At 41.6% G+C, this 25,561-nt stretch overlaps 1 protein-coding gene across 3 annotated transcripts in view; it reads right to left on the bottom strand.

Moving 5' to 3' along the window:
* Window positions 1-784: 784 nt before the first annotated feature.
* cadm1b (cell adhesion molecule 1b) overlaps window positions 785-25,561 on the bottom strand; it is a 162,996-nt gene continuing 138,219 nt past the window's right edge. For 2 of the 3 annotated variants that reach the window (XM_037776006.1, XM_037776004.1), the window contains 5 exons: window positions 23,576-23,672; window positions 23,135-23,307; window positions 13,033-13,083; window positions 2,194-2,322; window positions 785-2,066 (listed from right to left, as the gene is read on the bottom strand). In XM_037776006.1, coding sequence (XP_037631934.1) covers window positions 1,948-2,066; window positions 2,194-2,322; window positions 13,033-13,083; window positions 23,135-23,307; window positions 23,576-23,672 — 569 coding nt within the window. In that variant the 3' untranslated portion in view covers window positions 785-1,947. The remainder of the gene's footprint in view (window positions 2,067-2,193; window positions 2,323-13,032; window positions 13,084-23,134; window positions 23,308-23,575; window positions 23,673-25,561) is intronic. The other variant, XM_037776007.1, reaches the window with a different exon arrangement.

Below are 25,561 nucleotides of genomic sequence, written 5' to 3'. Positions count from 1 at the left end.
TGTTTGTCTGTTTGTTTGTCTGTGACCAGGATAACTCCAAAAGTTTGTGATGGATTTGAATGAAATTTTTTGAAGTGTAGCACAATGAACAATCCATTAGGTGGCGATCCGGATCATGATACGGATTCAGGAAATTGTTTAAGGATTACGATCAGCCTGAGCATTAAGACCACAGGGTATAACACACGCGCAGTGTAACTGTTGACGCGTGACCCAGCCCCCTTCTGAGAGCAGAGAGATACATGTGTGGATGTGTAGCGAGACATCGAGGTGCGGGAGCTGCTGGCCATCCGTTGTGAGAAACACAAAAAGCGGTCGATGACAGGATGACAGAAAACGTAGTGTAACGTTATACAGACATAACTGCCGAATGAGAGAGGCATCTGCCGATACGTTACACGGAAACACACCGTGTTAATAATAAGCCGACCACCTCACGGTACCGCCAGCTGTGAGCTGTGATCTGTTTTTAAAGTCACGCATCTTGGCGGAGGTTTTTCAATGAAAATGAGAATAATGATGTAATACGTATCATTCCCTCTGATATCGCAAATCATATTGCAATTGCAATATCAGTCCAATTAATTGCAATATGACATTTTTTTCAAAATCGTGCAGCCCTACTGCATGCTAAACATGAATTTAAAGCCAGAAATAGAAATGACGTGGGGTGTTGGTAGTTGTATTTCTTTTTGCCTTTGGACAGAGCTCGGCTAGCTAGTTTCCAGTCTTTATGCTAGCTAAACGAAGCAGCTGCTGGCTGTAGCTTCAAGATATGAGAGTGATGTTGCTCTTCTCCTCATTCACTCTGGCCAAGAAAGCAAATAAGCGTATTTCCAAAAAATGTCAAACTATTCCTTTAAGATTTTTTTTTTTCCAGAACCAGTCATTCAGCTAAAGACAACAGAAAAACAAAAGAAAGCAGATGACAGTAAATGTTATCTGCTATTGTGATTTACTGCTAATCTCTCAATCAGCAGGAAAAACCTGATACAGAGTTTAAAAAAGAATAAGTGGTTCTGATTTTCTCTCTAGGAATTTTAACTCTGCATCATGGCACATTACAGCTGTCAGGATGTCTGACTGGACTCCACAACACCCTAAACGAATACTAAACTGACCTCACGTCTACTAATCGTCAGATGTTCTCTTGAAACCAGCGAGGGACCAGCTGTACTTTACGGTTCGGTGTGAAATGATACTTAACGGCACTCCTACTTCACTTTTAGGAACGAAATACATTCTATGATGAGCGTGATTACTCATACAACTGTTACATTAGTAATCGACACAGTGAACCTGACCTCGAAGGGGAGGGGGGGGGGGGGGGGGGGGTTGAGTGAAATCTGCGCTGAAATAAACCAATCTGTGATGACTTTTGCAGGGAGCGTTGGACTTTGACCCAGCAAGGGAGAAATGTGTTGACACTGTGTTCCAGTTACTGAACTCTGGAGATTACTCAAAAAGAAAAAAAGGAAGTGTGTATGAGCTGGCTCCTCAGATCTGGGTACATGAGCTAAAAGCTAGCTGCAGCACACATATAGACAAACACCAGGCCCATTTAATCTTCGAAAGCCAAATGCAACAAAGGATCAGGTGGATTACATTGAAAAAAAAAATCCAACAAGCATGTGAAGGAGGGGGAAAGAAAACAACGAAATAAAGAAAAGAAATAGAACAAGGCACAAAATTGTCTGTAAAATAACTGAACTGTACAGAATAGGCCCCGGCAGTCCAGGAAGGGTCGGATAGGAGACTCAGCAACGCCTCTTCTTACTACTTGGCCATGCCAGTCCAACTTTCCACTTTCTTCTCTTCCTCTTTAAATCTCGCCCTCCCCGCCCCCAAGCCTTCTCGTAACCAATCAGAGTTAGACATAATGCTCCTACAGCACCACCACCACCACCACCACCAGCATCCCCACCCGTCTCTCCTGGCCTGTCCAGTTTAGATATAGTACTCCTTCTTCTCGTCTGTGTTGTTGTGTCCGCCCTCCGCGTTGATGATTGCCGTGTCTGCGTCGGCGGCGTCGTCCGCCCCTTTGGCTTCATGCGTGAAGTAAGTTCCTGCAAAAGCACAGACGAATTAGCGCCCACACCTCTTCAATCCTATCACACTCCACTGACAACAAAAAGCACTTGAACTCTAAGATGTTGTTCATGATCAAGTACGATTGCACTGCCGTCGCCTTACCTTTGTGTCTGGCAAAGTATCGACCGAGAACAATGAGTGCACAGAGGATGGCAAACATCACCACGGCAACCACTCCTCCGATGACAGCATGGTCAATTTTCTGCGGTGCCCCCTCGCCGGCTCTGGAGTCTGAAAACAGGACCGTAAATAATTTCATGATCAGCAAAGCGCCTCAGCCGGTCACTAATACCTCCATACAGACGCGGACCACACGGGAAGCTGTGGCCCATTAAATCATTAGGCTGCCAAAATAAACTAAATTGGTTTGTTTTCTCTCAAAAGCATTTTAGCATGACCTAACCTGCAGATGAAATACTTGAAAAGGCTGTGGAGAAAAATGCCAGCTTATGTTGTTTACCAATAACAAAAAATGAGATGGCAGACGGGACAAATTTGTCCACGGAGGATGGTAATGCTTCACAATTTGAAATTAAAAATCCCACAAACAGGCTATCAACCCATTTAGTTCTCACTTACTGTCCTGACAAATCCTGCAAACCACTGCCAATAATTCAGCTTGATAATACCCAGAATGCAGCTTTTTACTAACTAAAATGTTTAATTTGTTATTATCTCATTGTCCATGAAACAACGCAAATTCAAAGCCCATTTGAATGTACAAAATCTATTCATGTTACATTGAAAGGCATAGTTTAACATGTTTGGGAAATACGCTTATTCTCTTTAAAGGAGTTAAAGGAGAAGATCAATACCTCTCGTGTCTGTGCAATAAATATGGAGCTACAGCCAGCAGCTGGTAAGCTTAGCTTAGCATAGACATAAAGTCTCACAGGAAGGCGTATAAATCGCACGACATTGCAAGGACATTCCGCGTGTCACAAGAACGCATTTTGGGCTTTTTGTGTGTCATTTATACGACGCTTTTAGCATGTCATTTGTATCCCACGCAATATAACTACGGTAACGTCTGCGGTTAGGTTTAGACAACAATACCACTTAGGTTTCGGAAAAACGTCACGATTGGGCTTAAAATAAGTACGTAAACTAAGTAAAATACGTACGGAAACAACGTAACATAAGTACGGAAAACATGTCACTAACGTCACTAAAAAACATGTCACAAACATCACTATCGTAACGTAACCATCCACCTCCCCACGCGCCCGCCATAAGCAGTATTTCTCACTTTTTATTTGAAATAACTAGCTCTGAGCGTAGCACATATACGTGGATGCGTTTACATTGCAGTCAGTACAGACTACATGGCGTACAAATGACACACCCAAAGCAAATACGGCGTTCTTATTGCACGCTAAATGCCTTGAGCATGACCGTGTCATTCATACGCCTTTCCATGCGAACGGGCTGAATGTGTACCATACCCAAGTGTAACTGTACAGACATGAGAGTGGTATCGATCTTCTCATCCGACTCTCGGCAAGACAGTGAATAAGCATATTTGCCAAAATGTTGAACTATTCCTTTAAAAAAATAAAAACAGTATCTATTACTTGTTTAAAATAAAGCCTGATGTCTCTCTAAGTTATAAACCGTATATTTGTGGTGCTATAGTGTTGAACCAGGCTCGTTATATGAACATTTTCAGTGCTTCAAATAGCTGATAATGGCTGCTCGAGCCCCTTGAGTGAGCAGTGTTGAGAAATGTTTTAAGACAGTTATTCCACCATGAAACAGTAGGCACCGTCTGCAATTTCATCGAGAGTTCACACACTGTAAAATACATTGTGATTTAAGAGGCCATTTCTGGAAGTTATAGAGCTCAATCATCAGAAATAGACACAAGTCTGGAGATAAATTGGCGCCCGGTGTCCCCATGCAGAGAAATACGTGGCTGCCTCAGGTGTCAGAGAGTATCACTGTCTAGCATTTAGCCAGATTTATCCGCGCATCGCAGAAGAACAAGGCAAAAAATCTGAAGCCTTTAAATTTCCAGTCTCAGAATAGTTCAGAGGCATTTATCAATAGTCTATATCTGTGCACATTTGGACTGATGGAGGAGTGGCAGGCGAGGGAATGGCTGCACTGTTCTTTGCTGCATGAGAGAGCAGCTCAATTTTCCATCAATCTCACTAGCCATGCTCTGAACTTGAATGATTTTGATAAAAGACGAGCGGAGAGTGCAGAATTTCTCAGCGCTGCGAGGGCGTAATAAGTCGAGTTGAGGGGTCTGAGACAAGTGACATTCACATCTCAACCCCAAAAACAAAATCCAAAAACACCTTGTTCAAGCTGCATTCAGTTCAGCACGAGGACATCTTGGAAGTGCATTGAAACTAATTAATGAGAAAAGTTTTGTTTCAGTTGAGCGCCCACTTAAAATGGACTCGTCTTTCGTTGCTGTGCGTCGGGGTGTGTGAAGCAGGGATGTGCAAGGCGCCGTTTGTTTACTGTATCGCCGATGTCAAGAAAGCACAGTTCATTCCCCGCGGAGAGGGAGCGGGCCCATGCTCCATGCTAATGAACATTCACTACTAAATGGCCTGTTCGCGCCAGTCCTGTCTCCTCACCCCCTCCTTACCTCCCTTACCTCACCTCCCCCCCACACCTCCCTGCCCTCACCTTGCTCCCCGCTGTCTTCCTTTTGACACATCCACGAGGAAACATGCAGGGTCTCGGCCGCCTCTGCACACCGAGGGAGAGTTTTTATTAACAGGTAGAAAAATTCGCCCAGGGTAAGCACCGAGACTCTATCACAAAAATGTCAAACTAAAAAATCCCATAACACCTACAGTATCAACTGTTATGGTTGGCTGCATATCATGTTGCCTGCATTAAGTACACCACTGAACACTGGTTTTCTGTTTGTCAGTTCTGTATTTATTACAAGGGAGGGCCACAAAAACATGATCTCCAATTCAATATAAATGTTACTCTTGTGCTCATTTTCATTCATCTTGCGGTGTTGCTGCAGCCTGCATTACATCGTAAGGAGATTATGAGACATGTTATGTAACGCAGTGTAATACAGAGGTCTAGAGCATAATGTAAGCTGATTTTAAACATAAAGGTCACTAGTCATGAGGTGTAGTATTCTGCCTGTGAAAACAGTTGTTTAATATTATTCTAAGGATCTGAAGCAAGATTTTCTTAAGTCTGAAAATGTCATTTGAGTTATATCAGATTTACAATTTTTAACAGAAACCCTTTGCTACCAACTAGATGTATAGAGTTTGAAAGATAGATGTATATAGTGCTCCAGGGATGATGTATTTTTGTAGGCAAACCAGGAAGTTAGAATCAGCCTCGCTCAAAAAAACAGTGGGATTTTTCCATTGGGTTTTGGGTCATTTCTTTTAATTTATCACATGACTGAAATCCTGTACCTAGGTCACATGATAGCAACTACCCCATCTCCATGACAACTGCGCAAACTCCACTCACTGAAGGACACGAGATATGGCTAAAGCTTCAGAAAAGTGGATCTATATAGTCAAAAATCATTATATATGTGTCTTGTATCCACTGACCATTGGGACCAATTGTGGTTTAGTGTCTTGGACAGGAGGACCCCCCCAACCCTATGATTATTGGGTGACCCACTTCACCTACTGATCTACAGCCGCCCCTAAATCTGTCACCTGCGAGTCCCCCAACTTCATGGATCATAAAGTGCAGGACTATCCCTTTTATGTTGCTGTGAGAAATTATTTTGCTCACAAGGTAGACAAAATAACATGAACATCCTACGATATAATCAGGACAACGACATCCCACGCTTCAGGTTCAGTTGAATCAACACCTCCAGGTACTATAGCAGGTGTTCATGTTATTTTGTCCACTTACTGCATTTGGGTAACAGCGTGAAAAGAGAGGTAGAGGACTCCAGAAGTGCTAATCTGTATTTGACCCAGATCTCTGACCTCAACAAGAACATAGTTTCTTTATAGTGCCATTACTATCATTCTCTCCCTCTTCCTGTGTAGATTAGTTTGTCATTCAGTGCTCTAACACACCCAGGATCAAGTGTGTGATTCCCTCAGGACTTCCATGCTCAATATATATTCGTAATATAACACAGTGCTTAGAATAGAATAAAAAAACTCCAAATGACAGACAGTGTTATTACAGCAGCCTTTGTGGCCTCACACTTGAAATAAGTAGAATTTGATTATGTCTGTAATGTGGCTGGTGTCCATAAGGCCTGCGCAGCTCTGCTCGCGGCTCGATGGGGGGAGTGCTGCTGACATGCCCACACCGGCGCCCTGACAGGATGTGCACAGCCGTGGGGATTTATGGGGGAATAAAGAGGATTTGCAACTGATGCCTGTGTCTGCGCGGCGGTGAAATCTGCTCCGCTGAACTCCCCAGTTCCACATGCTTTACAGTCGCACCTTTCCGTCTCTGTACTGGAATGACTAATTGCCGCTCTGGTCAGCAACAGAGAGTCCTATCAGACTATCTGTCAGAGCTGCGTGCTTGTCACCAGGCTGATAACATGGAACATAATTTCAGTTTTGTCATCTTTTTTTCTTTTTTTTTTTAATAGTTTTCCGCTCACATAACAAGGTGTGTCGCACACACATGCGGTAACCCACGCACACACAAACACATTACAATTTATAGATGTAATTACATGGATATAATTGAAACAATGACTCTCGTGCATTGAAAGAGCAAAGCCGTCACTTGCACTGAATAGACTCTCGCAGTAACCTTTTCCTGGACGGCGGCAGGACAATCGGGCATTGCTGCAGAATCAACTTGAGGACCGTCAATAGTCCCATTTTGGCGGCATTGAACTGCTAACATCCGTGGCCTTTTGTATTCGTTGTTGTTCGGAAAAAGGAAATGAACGTAATGAAATGAGCATACACGGGCAATCTCCACCAAATCATTTTTTTGCTATTGCTGTTGTAGCAGACCATCAACGGAGCACAATGTTGTCCTCGGTTGAATTCCAATGTCACTGCTCGCTCGCTAAATAGATTCCCGGAGTCCTTTGTAACAACCCAAAGAGTGATTTTGAAGATGTGCAAATACAGCTGTGACATTTAACGGAGGTGCTGAAATACAAGTGAAGGTCTCACTACAACTAATAAAATGGCAAATGAATGGAAACGGTGACAACGAACTTGAACTCCTCGATGGCAGTTTATTCTGTCTTTTGAGATTGGCAAACATCTCCGCACAAAAGCCGGTGGTACTCATCTCCACTTCGTGTTTCCGCTCCAACGTGTTTTCAAGGCTAGGGAAGAGGTTGACAAAATAATATATATAAAAAAAAAAAGAATCACTGCTCTCTTCCCAAAGTTGCATGTAACGTGCCACAAAAGTGCACTATATCAGCCGAAAATGAGGACACAGTGCGAGTTCATTGGCACATAACATTCAATCTCCAAACCCTAATGTGCTAAGTAGAGCTCTCATAATCATTTACTACTGCACCGTGAAAAAACAATATTACTGCAGTGAAACAGTCTTTTAACTTCAGGGTGGGCTGGCATTACTAACCTATTCCCTGGAGACCAATTAAAACGGACCATTACAATATTTTCTTTCTTTAATAACTGTTTAAAGGAAAGCAAGGAAAACCTCAGGTCAGAAAAAAGCCCGATTTCAACTGGGAATCAGAGTAAACAAACGTGAGGGGAAAAAAGTAATTAGCATTTCTAAATGATTCTTTAATTTTTCCAATGAAATACTTCAAAGAGAAATGATACATGCGAGAGTTAAAACAATGCTGGTAAATGTTTAATGGCTAATTATGTTGAATACTAAATGCACTCGTAGCAGTCTTTGTTGGAGTCAATAGCGTACGTGGAGTCGAGGCGTGAATCCCCAAGACTAAACAACGTTGGAAACCTGCCAACACCTCACATGTACCAGTGCTGAGGGAGGAAACAGCAAACAAAACATGTATGATAACCTGCCAGAAATGGATTCCTGAAATACCATCTGGTGCAAAGTCACATGGAAAAAAAAAAATCCATGTGTTAGTCAGAACAAAGAAAAGGGAATAACCCTGAAGTCATGTATGTATTCTGTGCAACGCATGTTAAAGTCATAAGGAGTTACAAATCCCTGACGGCTTAGCCAAGCAAGCAATAAAAACCATAATATGGTTAGTAGTATTATCAAACCTTAAGGGTGCAGTATAGAGGCCAAACTCTGGTTCATGCGTAGTGTAATGTTTGCTTGCAAAGCTCTCCTTGGCAGTTAATTTACAACTTCTCTGTAAATCAGGAGGCTGACCTCCCCCCCCTTTAACTCATCACATCCCAAAGCCTCTGTGATGTTTAGTTTTTCTATTCCTTTTAGATTATTCAGCAGAGGTCCTGCTGTAGCATGCTAAACAACAACTTACCCTGGACTGCAGATCTGCAGAAACATAGGGTCTTTTTAATCAAGTCTACAACATAATTCCTTGTTCCGTGTCTTTCCCTCTGTGACAAGCTGGGGGAGAGGGGGGTTACTGAGGGCTTAGCCGGGATATCATGTCCCTGGCTTGGATCATCTCTGAGCATCTGACGAGCTGGAGCATTACCGCCACAGACTCTCTTTATTCCTTCAGAGCTGGGGATTCTGGGTAAATTCCACCCTCTTCCCCAAAAAGAAAATACATCCACTGACAAAGAACTCGTGGAGTACTATTTTTTTTGTGTTTTTTTTGTTCCTGTGATGCTGGTGTAGGGCTGTCGCGGTGAAGGAATTTCCCCTGCGGTGACAACGACTGGCTCAAAAGCGCGATATGCGATGTTATTGCCATTTTTTTTTTTTTTTTACAAATTGCTTAATTTATCCTGATTTTAGTACTATATAAATAAGCGTTATTGTTAGGCTATCATTAGGTATATTGCTGCTTTTTAAATGACAAAAATGAAGGTATTAAATATTTATTTATTGTTAAATGCAGAACACAGAATGGCAATGAGGCACAGCGTTTTTTTCAGCTGAGACACTTTGGTTGCGTCTGGTTGCTATGATACGGAATGTCCGTCGTAGGCGGTAGCAGCATAACAAGAAGACGTTGAAACATGTCTCCAAACTTCTACTTTAGTTGTAGTTGGTTGCACCAACAATACATCCCAAAACTCTGATCTCCGATTTGTTCCCCTGCCATGCCCTAAAAAAGATATAATAGAGGGGCTTTATGGCTCCAAGCTATAGTCCAGCAACGCGTCATTGCTGAGGCTGTGCTCCCGTTTGGGGGAAAGAAACTCGCTGTCACAGTAGAGAAAAGGGAAAATCACGAAAAGCTGTTGTCTAGTAGGTTAATCCAGGCTTTCACACTGAGATTTGAGGCACATACAATATGTGCAAATTCAGTGTCAGTGTGGTAAATCGCTAAATGATGCTGGTCACAGTGACTAGCATGGCTAGCTAAGGTATTGTGAATGCTTGATTTAGGCAAGGCCGCAAAATAATGAAAAATAATTATTAGTTATATGTATAAAACAAGCGTTTGCATAACAAGAGATGAATGCATTCAAATTCTTCAAAATTACAATCCAAACATACGTCAAATTGCATTGAAGTCTATGGGATCTTCGGTTTTCTTTCCCCCAAATGGGGGTGCGGCCTTGACTTTTTGCGAAGTACATGTACGTGCCGGTCTGATGTACAACAGACAATAAGAACAGCTGATTTCAGGCTGCAGGAAACCGTTTCAGCCTCGACAATCGCTGCTCCACTACTCCGAGCACGGACCCGTTTCAGGTTTGGCCTGGGCCCCATCACGGAGATGAGGGAAATTCTATGTGGCTGCATCTGTACCACTGTGTTTATTGCAATATGTCAGAATCAAGTATTTAGATCAGTGAGAAAGAAGGTCGCACATATCTGTCAACCAAGACGTCAACTAAAAGCTTTTTGTTTTAGTGTAAATATGCAATAAAAACACATGGAGAGAAATGAAGTCTGAAAACTCTCAAACACATGAAAGAAATGTTCCTCTGAAAGGGTGACTGATCTCTCCCATGAGGTCTACACGCACACACACGCTCTCTGCATCTTTTAAGGCACTGAAAGACCTGACAATATGAACTCTTGTGAAAGTTTCTGAACATGAAACGGCATAGAAGACAAACAACTGTGAGATTCTGAGCTTTAAAGTCCCCTCGCTGCACAAAACCATATTTAGGCCTTGAACTGATGCTTCAGTTTGCACAGCAACAGCAAGAAAAAAAAAAAAAAAAAAAACTTAACAGAGAGAAGAAAATCCAGCAAGTGAAATCATAGCATTTTGGAAATTAAATCCAATACTTCTTTTTTTGACATATATAATAAACCTCAAAACGGGGAGACAGTGGGCTGACAATATTCAGAAACCCCTTTTCATGTTTTCTTTCATACTACAGAGGGAAAATAGCGTCCACCTGCTGCTTATGTGGATTATTGAATGACAGCAACTTGAAAGCTGAGTGTATTCATTCAGTAAGTTCATCCAAGTCACAAGTACACTGAAAATTACTCAGATCTAGGTGGAGCTATCAAAGTAGGGCACAAAAAACAACGTTTAAAAGGTACAATCTCTGATCCAGATGTAACTAAAAATTATAAGTTGCTTTAATGCTTTAAAGAAATTAGTGGCATTAAAACAAATTTGTGTGAACACGTTATTGTCGCGTTACCTTTGACAGCCCTAGTAAATAGATTTAAATATAGCAACTGGTCCTTATGCAACACAAGCATCAATAATATCAATAAATGGTTCAAATAAACGGATATATGGCTAAAACTAATAATTAAAACAATACAACCAGATTTAAAGGTGCAGTGTGTAGTATCTCGCGGCATCAAGTTTTCTCGTGTGCCAAGTGTGTACGGGAACTACTGTGGCCGGCACAAAAATGTGAAAACGCAAGAGCTAGTCTCAGCTATAGTATAAGCCGTCATCAGCGTGATGACGGCTTATAGCTAAAACGCGTTCGTTTGTTTGACCAGAATAAACTAAAAAAGACTATCCGTGTGTGCCAGTGATTTGTTTCTTCTGTTCTTACCACTACCTGGCACCCGATACTGTTCACGATTTGGAGACGTGCTCGCTGCTATTTTCTATTTTGCCTTTACGTACACAGCCATCGATAAAAGTCAGATAAGACGACGCCTATGTGTATTACCTGATCATTCATGATTTTCTTGCTTACATCTGCAATGTGTGAGTGATTCCTAGTCACGATCAGTTAACAAACATAACAAATTATGATTTAAAAAAAAAAAAAAAAAAAATCAAGAACTCAAACTCTTCAATCTTTATGTGGCAATAACTGAAATTTATGCATCCAAAAATGTACTGATTGGACCTTTAAAATCAGGATACAATAGTAGTTCAGTGGTCCCTGATTACGGCAGAAAATCGCAGCTGGTGGTTGAGGTGGCCTTGCAAATTCACACTCTGGTCATAATGAATGAATACGAAATCGTGCCGTATACTTCCTTATTTAGGAAAACGCTATACTGTGCTGTTATGCTGATTAAGGTTGTGCAAGGCAATCTACCGAAAGCCAGCTTATACCATTGCCCCTGTGACAGGGTATTTAGAAGAGTAGTGAACTGCAAGAAAGCTCAATTACATCCTCCCAGCATGTACTGCATAAATCACCGTAAATCCTCTTTCAAGCCTGTCTTTCGGAAATTACTGGAATGTTACAGCAGAAAACACGGCGACGGGCTGCATCGGTGTAACTCAGAGGACGAGAGCTTAGGGGGGGAAAAAATGCAGAGTAATGCACACTTCTGCAATAGCAACTTCCTGTTTGACTGAGCCACACCCAGCGAGACTGAAATGAGGCTGTATCCATGCAGCATGATCACTGGTATAATAACTTAGCATTTGAGAGAGAGAGAGAAAAAGCAGGTTTGAAGTAGGAATTTAAAAAAATGACGAAGTAATTTGAAACTGAAGCTCTGTCACAGTGAACAGAGATTAAAAAACAACCGAGGAGACCTCACAAATATGAGTACAGACAGACTCTTGACCCTATTTCGTTTTAATAAATAAATACATAATGCACAAACAAATGATTGGAAAGCCAATTATTTGATCAAATAAATGTATAAATGAATGATATCTGAAAGCCGCCACATTAGAATAGTGGAGCTTTGTGATGCAGTCTCACACTGAGTTTCAAACTTATTATGCCACTCCATATTTTTAAGACTGTATGAAATGCAGAGTGGTCATGACAAAAGGGCCAAAAATTGCCGTATCTCTAAAGCAGCTATTGATAAACCGATCTATTCTTTAAGGATAGTTTTTTTGTGTTGAAATGTCACATTCTGGCATATCCAAATGTCAACTCCCAAGGTTGCCTCGCCATCTGTCGAGCCTTAGCGGTGCTTTTGAAATAATAGCGATGGTTAATATTAAAATAATTCTTCGCAACAGAGCTTAATCAGGGTATAAAATAACATGTATAGAGGATGCCAAAAGGTTGCTCTGCTATAAACACCCCCAAATGAGCTGCCTTTTCGTTCATTTTGTTCGTCTTTGAGAAAAAATAGTTATTGATGTTTTTCGGCCTCGCAAAGACGACATGTGACTGGCATTTGTAGGGGAGATGTAAAGGGCATTATAATATGATGGATGGGCCGGTTGAGATATAGCTGCAGATGCTGATAAGATAGCGGAGCAGCAAAGCAGAGTCTCTACGTTCTCTCAGATCAGAACATGTGACTGGAAAAGGGCTATGACAGGTGTCTCTGACAGCCCCGCGCTGCCTGTCCTCAATGTCACCTATCAGCAGCGCTATCTGATTAAAACTGGCCATAAGGTACAAGCCCTCGTTCTTTTCCCTCCCCGGTCACCTGGTCGCACGTGCATGCAAGCTCCCACACACACACACACACACACACACACACACACACAAAGACACATACATGATTGCTGAGAGGGACAGTAGTGGGGGCATACAGTACCTTGCGTGTTGACTGGGTTGGTGGTGGGTGTGGGGATAGTGGTGGGAGCATCTAGATGAAAAGAGTGAAAAAAATAAAGAACATGTATAAGAAATAAAGGAAGACAAGAGTCAAAGAATAGACAAAAGTCATTGAAGACGAGAAGCTGTGCTATAAAAAAAATAATCCTAACATGCATACGTTTTAGCTTCTGTGGAGAGTTAATTTGAATGAGACTGGGAGCCCATGCTAGCGCAGTGCTGCTTTGAGCTAAATGCTAACGTCAGCAGGCTAACACGCTCACAAGGACAATGCTAACATGCTGATGTTTAGCAGGTGTAGTGTTAATCATTGCCTCCACGTTAGCTGAGTGTGTTAGCATGCTAGCATTAGCTATTTAGCTCAAGTGGGCAACCTCCGGGTCTGAAAAGTGAAGCCAATGTGGAAGTGCCTTAAACTTGCATTCTTTCTAACAGCCAGCAGGGGGCGACTACTCTGGTTGCAAAAAGATTGTATAGAAGTCTATGAGAAAATGAGCTTACTTCTCACTTCATTTATTACCTCAGTAAACATTGTAAACATGAGTTTATGGTCTCAATTACTAGTTTCAAGTCTTCTTCAATACAGCATGATGTTCATTTAGTAAATTATGGTCCCATTTAGAGTCAAATAGACCATAAAGCAGGGGATGCTTTAGGGCGTGGCTACCTTGTGATTGACAGGTCGCTACCACTGGGAGTCGTGTGTGTTTTCGTCTTAGAGCTTTAACTCTTTCACAGTGTGTTTTCAGTTCATGAAAGCCTAAAAATGTCTCATATTCAGCGTTCGGTTGCATTTAGCTTCACCCTCATGTGTCACTTCTGGTTGCAAAAAAACAAGATGGCGACAGCCAAAATGCCAAACTCGAGGCTACAAAAAGGCAGTCCGCAAACCAATGTGGACTACGTCCACTTCTTATATACAGTCTATGGTCAGCACGCTAACATGCTGATGTTTAGCATGTATAGTGTTAGCTTAGTGTGTTAGCATACTAACACTATTTAGCACTAAATACAAAGCACAGCAGAGGCTGATGGGAATGTCATGAGTTTTGCAGGTATTTGGTCATAAACCAAATTGGACGAATTAAACTTTTGACTTGATGATGCCATTAAATGAAAAGTCAGTGGATCACCAAGTTATTAAAATGAATCCTGAGGTCGACATGAATGTGAGTATCAAATTTCAAGGCAATAATTCAAATAGTTTACAAGATTTCTAACTCAAAACCGGAAAATGACAACCTCATGATGGCGCTACAGGAAATCAGGGGATCACCAGAGTCATTAGGAGTTGACATATTTCACTACAAAACCAAAAATGCCAACCTCTAGGTGGTGCTAGAGGAATAGCGAGGGGATCATTAGCCTATATCCTTCTCTGGGAACCATTAATGTATAAAATGTCACGGCCATCCATCCAACAGTTGTCAAGATATTTCAGTTTGGATCAAAGTGATGGACCGACTGACCTACAGACCGTCATTGCCATCCACAGGGATGCTTGCTAGCGTGGCTAAAAAAAACACACAAAGAAAAAGACACTAATATTTCACCATGCTGGAGTTTTATTATATTTTATTATGGTATGCTATTCTATTTCTTTTTTTGATACATTTTCTAATTAACTATGAATAATAATGCCTAGCAATCATAGAAAGGTGTTGCTATTTTCCACAGCCGCTCGCAATAATTAAGTCAAACTGCAAATTAAACCACTCTGGTGGTCTCCCGCTGCAGCGCAGCAGAGCCCCGAGCAGCATCCTCCGCCCCACACTGTACTGATTAGGCCTGTCACTAACCCCCAAACAAAATAATCAGAAAGACAAAATGGAGGGCAATTCAGGTATGCTGCGGTACTAAGGAGGGCTGAAAGCGTCCTCATCAGGGGAATATATGCCTGGCTCTGGTGCAGGGGAAAGATAGCACGACCCCTTGCTGTGGCAGAATCGCAGCAGGGGAAATTGGCTGGCTGTCTCCGTGCCTTTACTGTCTGCACTCCATCAAAAGACAGCAGTGGGGGACCACACACTCCCAAACTAATGATAAAACATCAAGGACAGCATAATGTTGCCGCCAGGGATGGAGTGTATGGCGGAGGTGGTGTTGATGGTGGTAGGGGGGTATCGGGGTATCGGGCAGAGAGATTTTACTCTGACAGGATTTGAAGAGGGGTGGGTGGGCTAGATCTCTTTCCCTGTGACCGAAGGCAGTCTGATAGCAGAAATGTCAGTGTCTGGAAGGGGGAAATTGGCCATTCAGGGAAGAGGGTCTTCACAAAGGCCGGGATAGGATGTGGCACATATAATATCCCGGCGAACATGAATTCTCCATGGGCAATTTCCAGGCTGGATGATTCTGGGCTCAGCATTATGAGGGCTGAAATATGAGTGTATTTTGGAGAGGCCATATTTTCAGGGAGCATTTGTATCAGTGAGGAATCTGATATGAGAAAATTTAACCACAAAGTGAAACAATGTAGGAGAAATTGTTTATCTATGCCTGCTTAAACCCAGCTGCCAACACGACAGCAGGGAAGAGATTTTGTTTTGTCTTTTAGTCTATTTGTTTTCTGTTGCTTAAAAGTTACTTCTACATTAAGTTGTATGGAGGTTTTCTTAAAAAAATGAGGTCGTAAAAGAGGTATCTATTGAATTTATATTATGAAAAATCAATCTACAAGCGGAGTTGTTCCTCACTATGTTGCACATTTGATGAAATCAGTGTGATTCACAAGGACAGTTTCACAACAGCCTTTCATAAGAACAGAGAGACCCATGAGTCCTGTCTGCTCATGTTATGTCAGATAAGCCCTGAATTTCCAGTGGCTTGTGAATCTTTGACTCCTTGTCCGCGGAAGATTTATAGGTCAAAAAGTCAACCGTGGGCTAAACCGCGGTGGTAAAAGCAGCATTATTCTCCTGCCAACAGGCAGTATGTGTGAGTTATAGCAGTAGGTCACCTCTCTGAGAGAGACAGGCCTCTCTCTCTCTGGTCACACCACACACCAGCCGGGGGGCACAATTCACAGCCCTGCTGCAGACACGCCCACGTGGAGAACAGCATGTCAAGCCTCTTTCTCAGCCTTTTTTCGACCGGCCGTATACAATACACGCACCACAATAGGACTTGATTTGACGCGGATTTACATCGGCCTCACACCTGTCCGGGCTGTCACGCGGTGAAAGGTCATTAGTCTTTTTGAAATAAGAAGAGCCCGAAGGACTAGCAAGCGGTGGAGGGTGGCAGCAGGATGAAAGGAGGATTGATGGACAATTCGGCTCGGCTCTATCAATAATGCTCACGAACAAATTTATCAAGAACAAAATAACTCATTAAAATAAAGCTATTTGTTGCATGCAGTTGGTTAGACTTTTTTTATGACAGGGGTGTGATGGCTTTAGAGCTGCAGTGGGTCGAATTGGAGCAAATGTGATTTGAATGATGTGAATTTATGAAACAATCACTAAATCCTTACAGTACTGCACGAGACAGGTAATGTGATAAAAATCATGTGCCTCTGTGTCCTCCGGTGCTCCTAATGGCTTCTGCAAGATTTCACAGACCGGAGGAAAACAACCAATCAGAGGCGAGCTGGAGCCTTGCCGTGTCTGAGCAGCTGTCAATCATTCCCAAACTCCGATCAAACGGTCAAACTAGGCAGCGCTGATCAAATATGAATCAATATTCTGTTACTGTAATGCCTATTTCTCGCCTCAAATGTTTTCAGAAACATCTTGTCACTAGGAAATTCTAATAAAGGTTATTATGGAATTTTTGCCCAATGATGCCAACAACTTTCTGCCTACTGAAGCTTTAACAGGAGCAAGAACACACACAGATTACCAAACAAAATGCTAGAAAAGACCAGGAAATTTGTTAGAAAAATGTGAAGTTAGTGGGTGGGATAGTTGTGGTGGACAGTTTGAAGTCGTGCGTCGCTGCTGAGAAGTCAAACACAAATAGCTTCAATGCTAAAACCAATCTATGCTGCAGAAACACACTAATTAAACCACTGTAGCAAGCATGATTAGTCTGGGGCAACAAACCCTCACATGGACCACAACATGATTTTGTCTGGCATTAAATCCTCCAGAAAAAGAGGAGTGGGAGTCGCAGACATAATTATACGCGGTTATGAGCACCTTTTACCAATCTCCTGTGTCTCATTATAGTGAGCTGGAGTCATCGCGCCTCCAACGCTTGCACACCAGAGAAACGGTGTTTAATGGAAATTGGTAAAATATGTGGATAGGAAGTTACTAATTGAAGGCGTCATAGCCAAAGGCACAATCGCTGATAGCAAATATACTGTAGGTAGAAAGGATGGTTGTTTTTTTAATTCTGGACCATTTGCCTCCCATTGCTTTTCATTCATTCAGTGCAAGTTTTAGGGGTGCAGCGTGAAGCAAATGATACATGAAGCAGCAGACCCACATCATTCATTCAGCTCTTAAATGCCTCCAGGCGCTTTGGTGAAAACTATTAGAATATTATATTTTGCGTTTGAGAATAACATAACATTCATTACAAAAAAAATACTGAGGATAGAAGCACGGTAAATCTCCGTTTCAAAGGAATCTTTACGCAACGATTAGGAATTTAGTCGTGATGGCTCGAATAAGTCTGCCTGAAGTGAGCTATTTGCCGGCATATGCTGTCCTTTTGTTTGGGAGCGATCATTATGGGCCCATTGGGAACAAGCAGATGCCATCATCTGCCTGGCAGAGCACGATGATGAATAACCATGGGGCGGCAGAGCTGTGAGAGTCACAGGAAACCTATGTCACGGTGACAAAGTCCCGCATGTCAGCATGGTGGAATAAACACATAAACATCAGACATACGACGGTGTGAAAATCCGTATAATATGTTCCATTAACTGCGTGTCACTTTTTCTGAAACTGGACTCTGAATGCTTTGTACCTGAGAGATTTGGATGAGTGAGGTCCTGCAGTGTATAAGACATTCATACGGTTATTCTTCCTGCAAATTGAAAACATCAACAACACAACACCTATCCACTAAACCATTCAAGAGGCAAGTTTTTAAAGTTTCCAGGTGTGGAAATTCAGTCCTAGGTTACTCTTACAAAGTAAAATAAATAGCTGCATTAGTCCTGCACCCACAGCACTCCCTATTTTCCTTCTCTAATTTCTCCTGACTCTGACAGCTTTTTAGACGCCTCCGATCTGCCCAAGAGCTTGTCCCTCCATTAAAATCCCATTCACCGCTTGCCCTACAATTGGCGAGATGGCGTCGACGTTAAAGCCATTACAAATGCATTCATTTCCACAAATGCACATTTTTCAGTAACTGCAATAAACATTTGCCAGCCACACACACACACACACACAAAACAATGTTACATTGCTGTTTTTTTGACACACAGTTCATGGCTGTCAACACAACCTGAGTAATAATCAAAACAATATCACCATTCTGAAACCTGCAATCGGCTCTCTCACAGTATCCACAATGAGCCCATTTTCAGCAACAGCTTTGCTTTTAGCATAACACTCTGCACCTCCACTCCATCCTGCTGCTTTGGGCACATGTTAGACTGAAACAGGAGTGTTGGTTTCAGTGGCCAAATCTAACGATCTGCATCAATGTGGTTATTCAGATATACAGTAATGGCATGCTTTCGCACCACAGAATAACCCACCAGTGTTTGGATGCTTCAAACAAAGACAGGGCTGTTATATCTCTTTCTAATGTGACAATGTTAGGTATGCAGACAGATCAGACAGGTTCATTTAAATAACATTTAGCTGTTGTCATTGCAGTAGGACTCCTCACAACTTGCTGAAACTATTGGCAATAAAAAGCTTAAGCTAAAGTCGATAACTTAGAGCAAATAAAAACGTTACTTTTATAAACCTGTCACTATATCCTCACAGTAGTGCATGAGATAGATAATCTATGAAAACCTGTGCTGGTGAAACTCACGAACTCCAACCAAAACTTTAAAAACTAGGCAGCACTGATCAAATATGAATCAAGATTCTGTTACTGTAATGCCTATATCTCACCTCAAATGTTTTCAGACACGTCTAGTAGTGTACTGTTTAGCTGTAAAATGAGATAGTTTGCTCCGGCCGGTGGTGCTTTGTTTTGGTTTGACTGTTTTCAACATGGCAGCCGGGTCACAAACCCACAAATTTCTCATTGCTGCCTAGTTTGACAGTTTGATCGGAGTTCACAAGTTTCACGAGTTTTGCGAGCATTGATTGTTAGTTGCCCAGAGACTGCTTGGCTCTGATTGGTTGTTTAGATTTGGGCACGGTGGAAGCCTGCAAATGCCATTAGGATACGGTGACAAGACGTCCCGGTTTGTCTGGCTATCCTGTATATAATAACTCCCTCAGGACCATCCGTTCCTGTCAGTCTTTCACCCGGTGTCTCCATCCTGGCCAAAATGTCGTCTGAGCTCCACATTATCATTATAATAGCCTGTGGCGAGCAACACGATGTGATAGAAATTGTTTGGGTTCAAAACTAAAGTTGAAAAATAATTTCCATAGTTCCAGACTATACAATAAGTTTCCTCTGATGAAAACTCTCTACAGGACTCCCAACCTGTCAGAGCGTCATGACGGGGGATAGCTCAGTGATTAAAGGAGGTGAAAGGAGTGAATGTGATTAGTCATGATTGTCACAGCGTCTAATGCACCCGCCTATAATAATGCCTTCTTTCTGCTCCCACTAGATGCTCAAATGCGCCAAAGTCATCCTGATAAAAACACCTATGGTGCATGCTTATCAGCATGTGCATTAACATACACATGCATGAATGTGCGGTACAAGGGTCCCGATTTGGGGGTTTGAAAATATGGTGACCATACATTAGGAGCACTAGGAGGATACAGAGGAACATGATTTTTTTTTTTTTTTAGATTATGTGTCTCACGCACCACTGTCAGGATATAGTGACAGTTTTATAAAAATAACTTTTTTTTAATCATATTTGCTCAAAGTTACCAACTGCAGCTTTAATTGTGGGCATGGGACCAGATAATGAACTCAGAACAATCAGCTATTTGCCAGCTAAATCAATCCCCACAGATTGGGGAACAAGCACAACATATAAATATAAAGAATTATATTAATATTTAACGGTAGGCTAAGGGATAATGTACAGCAAGCCGATCATTCGCCCGGAAGGGGTTTATTTCACAACAATGACTCGCTAGCTGTACATTATCCCGCTTATTACACAGCTACTTCTTAAGAAATCAATAATTTGACACAAAGATGACATCAAGATGTTTACTAATTCACTGCAAAATCCATTCTCATTGTAAAATATGTGCCCTGGAGGCTTCAAGTTTCATCACATTACATCTTGTTTAAGTTCCATACTGGACCATGATTGGCTTCCAAACTAGTTGCAATGTCAATTTAATTCAATTCAATTCAATTTATTTTTGTATAGCGTCAAATCACAACAGAAGTTATCTCAAGACGCTTTATATATAGAGCAGGTCAATGACCGTACACCATAGTTTAGAGACCCAACAGGATCCACCAAGCGCGCTGTGGCCAGGAAAAACTCCCCGAGTTGTCACAAAGTCATGCTTGCATATACATACAGTACACATCTAAAACTCAGCAGATGAATGTGAAAACAGCCTTCTAGTGTCAAACTCTGCACAAACATGCACAGTGAAGCTCAAATATCCAAGTGGAGTAACATTAGGTTACATTTTCGAGAGGAGGGGATTTAAGTTCTGAGCCTCCGTTTGTGCACGGTGGATTTGCCGTGATTCAAAAGACTCCTGGATATAAACATTTCAACCTGCATGAGTTCTAAGTAAAAACACATCCATTTTAACAGAAATGATTTTGTTGTACTTGAGTGTATACAGCAGATTCACCCTTCCTGGTTTCGGGTACGGTCACTGGCAGGCAGTTTTCTTGGCACACAGGCAGTAACAAATTGAAACTTGGGAGCGAAATACAAAATGCTCTTCTGAACAGCAGGGAGCAAGCGCTCCAAGGAGAGAATGCTAAACTCACCAACAATGGCTGCATCTGCTGCAAATTTATTTCCCCCTCGTCCTCATCACCCCTGCCAGCCACCAAAAATAGGAAATTAAGGTCCGAGGAAGAGTGAATACTTCACTGACTTAACGTCACAATATTTTTCTAAATGATTTCAAAACTTCAAACAGATACCTCCTGCTGTTCTCCCTTGGGGATTCATGTGCTAAGATGTCTGGTGCACCTTTAAACAGTTGAGTTGTTTACAAGTAAGTTTCACATTTTTCAGATTATGTGTGATTGCAGCCAAGTAAAATCACTCCCTCATTTTGTATGTTTGGTTTTATTTCGTGTTCTATTAATTGTTGTATTGAAGATGGTGATGTGTTGAAAACAAATGAGGATAAAAAATCTATTAGTGTGTCGTGTAGAGGTAAAATGAAGAAGTGAGTGAGGAATGAGGAGTGAGGAGAGATTCATACTGGTCGCTGCATTTGAGGTTCAAAGTGAGGGGAATAAACTGCATTCAGAGTCAAGTCCTGGGAGAGATGGTCCCTTTTATTTATTGCCCTTTACTGGTTGGCTGCAGAACACATTGAAATTACACCCACTTCAATATAAGTCAACAGAACCAAAGCCCATCTTCATGGTAGAAATATGAAGTTCAATTTCTGATATGAGACCTAATAGTCATGTTTTTTGTTTTGTTAAGGAGTAGTTGGAGATTTTGGGCTTTCTTGCCAAGAGTTAGATGAGAAGATTGACACCACTCTTGTGTCTGTACAGTAAATATAATGCTGCAACCAGCAGGCATTTAGCCTAGCTTATGATAAAGACTGGAAACAAGGGGAAACAGCTATCCTACCTCTGTCACAAACGTAACAAAATCAGCTGACCACCTGTTTAGTCTGTTTTTTTGGGGCCTCTTCTGGGTTTGCTCGATGACCATGTAACAATATAGGCTGTTTTGTTCAACAATTTCCACCTGAATCATTTTTTATATAAAATCTCACTTCCTGTGTTCCTAACATGCCGACATGACAACTCCCAGAAAGTGAAGCCAAAACATCTTAATCGCCCCCTGGTGGCTGGCTGCAGTATAGGTCATAAATCCTGCCCCCTCCATGTTAGCAGATGGGACACGGGCCAAAATAAAAAGTCAAAGCACACGTCAAATACATTTTACCTCAAGATTATTTCTCTGAGTTTAGGTAGTTCTTATCATGCCGATGTGTGTTCAAGTGTTGATTTTTTGTATAAGTTTGGTTTCAATCAGTTATTTGATGCAATAAAAAAGGGGGTGAGACATCATGATTGACAGCTGTGATTGACAGCTGCTCTGACTGAAGTAGTCGTGCAGCCGGAGCCTCGGGAATTGTACGAGAGAGGAGATGTAACTTTAATTTTCCATAGCCGTCACGACTCTGTGTAATAGAATGATTTGATCTTAAAAGTAGTGGTAGATTAGTGGTTAGTTGTTGTGTCTTTCTAGCCAAACAGCTACCGTGATGCTAACGTAGCAGCTAGGTGGCTCACGCTAACAAGCTGTGGCCGTGTTTGGCTCGTGATTGGCTCGGTTGGGTGTGTGGACGGGACCCTCTAGATTCCGCGGCTCTAGCCCCCCGATCACTACTGCGCAGACTAAATTTCAAGATAGCAGCTGCTGTATCTGGGATATTTTGGCTTCACTTTTGTACATTGACAGGAAGTGCAGACACATCATTCATCTATTTATACAGTCTATGGTCCAAAGTCAACAGCCACTTTATCCATTACTTTCTGTATGGTTCTCATCATGCATTAATAGTGCAGCGGCAGCTCAAATCTTCAACATAAATTCAGAGCTCTGTGAATTTGTCAACTGCAGCCTGTTCCTCTCAATAATGGCTAGCATCCATTATTAGTTTGAAATGTGACTCTGCTTGTTGCACAAACGCTGTACTAAATCCTTATGGTTCCAATACAATCCCCCGACTGCCAAAGCTACTGCAGAGAGTTAAGTCTATAAACCTTCCTATATCAGTAATACATGCTGAATCGTGGCGTAACAGAGTGATGGTGGCATTTACACATCGAGTGCAATGAAGCTTAATACCTACCATATACATAGAGGATGTAGTCATCATAGGCCTCTCCCACAGCATTGGACGCAATGCAGCGATAGGTGCCGTTGTAGGACTTATTGAGGTTCTCGATGTACAGATCAGAGCCGGTGACCACGGCGTGAGGCGGCACGTCCTCGTCTACTCTCAGCCAGTTGATCTGATCGGGACTGAGAGAGCACAAATACCACACACATCACTCAGGCGCTGTCTATCCACGCTAGAAATCTGAAATAAAGGTCAACTCTGAGATTGTCTGAGGAGGGCCATCGGCAGGCCCCGTCTAATGATGTGCTGCTCTATACAGCATGCAAACAACTGGTAGCATTTAAATGGTACGATGAATGTGAAGGTTAAAGGGGGTGCTCGGACTGGCAGAAAGTAGGAAACTTAACAGAAATTTATTTTGAAGTGCGTCCATTCTGCGTGAATACTTACTGTGGTTTTCCTTCTGCGATACACGTCAAATCTAGATTGTCACCCTCTCTGGTTAAACCGTCAGGATATGTCACCACAATCTTCACTTCTGGTTTATCTGAAAAGGAAAGACAAGTATATACAATACTCCAGAGCCATACGTTATAACAAAACTGGCTTTTCCCTGCCTTGTCTACAACCAAAGCTAAAGTTAACAGCCAAAAAGAAACGTAGAGGAGGATGAAATGATTATCCTAGTATGTGCTCAGTAGTAGACAAGTCCTACAGTACCTTACAGCTAAATTTTTTTTCTTCTTCTTCTTATCAATGCTAGCCAAAGATTACCAAAATGTCAAGCGGTTTCAGTCAAGCTTTTCTCTTCCTTGAAAGGTCAGACAAAACAGTAGTCTACCTGAAAAAAATGAATATTCTACACAGACAACAAAAGGCTACCTTGACCTTTCTTTGATGTCTAACAGTGTAAGGCAGCCTGTATTACCTCTTCAATCAATGCACCATTTAAAGAACACCTGAACATCATTGGACACCTGAGCACAAGGTTTTTTTAATTTTTTTTTATCCCTTGTGGTGACTGTATCGCATGGGCTGAGGCATCAGTAGACTAGAATGCCAGGACTGCATGATCCGTAGATAACAGATGGGCAGTGAAAAACATCCAGTACATCTATGATCTCATAATCAGAGGATACACTGGGAGTCTAACTGCACCTGGTCTAATGCTGCTTGCACACATGATGTTGGATTCAATACACGCACCGTGTTTCCATTCAATATGTCTAGCGATTTTAAGCAAACTTTTGAAATGTCACAAAAAAAGAAATTGAATTAGGTGCGTTCCCATCAACTGGTTTGGAGCAAATAAACGCATGGCTGTAATCTGCCAGTAAACAGAGTAGAAGAAGTAGAGGTTGGAACAGGAGACTAAACAAGTCGGCTTGGTCATCTAACAATGGATGCATATCTAACCCATCTACAATAGAGAAATGGAGAGAGTTGTAATTGTTCTTTCATGTCAGCTAGTATTGGCCATGGTTCATACTGACCGTAGACGAAGACAAGCATTCGCACGTTATGGGAATATCCGAGAAGACACTGACAGTAGAAACAGCTGATCAGTCTTGTGAGTTAAATGTTCGCTACGTCAGAATTTATTCGGCAAAGGCTTTTACATAATCCATTTAGCGCATCAACTCTTTTTCAACAAAGGCAAAAAACACCTCAAGCGAACTTAAAAACGTTTTGTATTTGAAGAAGTTATATTGGATTTGTCTGTTTCCATACGGCTTTTCTAATGCGAATAAAAATGTGTGGATGGAAACACGGCTATTGATACCTTTCAATTCATAAAGGCCAGTGTGACAAAATGCATTGATGCTAACTTTGCACTTGCCACCTCCGCTGTAGAGCGGAAGTAGATCCCTACTACTACTAGTACTTTCCATGTTTACTTTTGGTCGGACTCAGAGACAAGCGATATTAGCCCACAGACTAAAAGAGAAATATGAAATTATTTTTTTTTTGCAATGTACACATAATCACATAGATTCTTGCTGGCACATTCATTTAAAACCGGTGATTTTTCAAACAATGCACATATAATATGCATAAAAACGCCTTTTCTGCTCGAAACTAACTTGAATGTGTCTCCTCTGAGTTGAAAAGTTCGTTAAGCCAAATATTTCGACTCTCTCCAAGCGGCATGAATGTGTTAGTGACTGTCAAAGACCCTGTCTGTGTTCCTTGCTTGTTAGCTGTTTAGTTTTTTAGTTATTCTGCTTGTAATTTTTTTAGTCAGTTTTCCAAGTTTCCCAAAATTGACTGCATTTCTGAATATTATTATTTTTTAACTTCAAGGTCTTATTGATAACATTTATATGTAGACAAATATTAAAAAAAAACCCAAAACATCCACAGAGCTTTAAGAAAGGTGCCGAATAAAAGTATTGCTTTTCCTAAAATAAGTTATGATGATTGTGAATTAATCAT

The sequence above is a fragment of the Sebastes umbrosus genome, chromosome 7 (genome assembly GCF_015220745.1).
Source record: "Sebastes umbrosus isolate fSebUmb1 chromosome 7, fSebUmb1.pri, whole genome shotgun sequence".
NCBI lineage: Eukaryota > Metazoa > Chordata > Actinopteri > Perciformes > Sebastidae > Sebastes > Sebastes umbrosus.
This window is presented reverse-complemented; position numbering and strand designations above follow the sequence as displayed.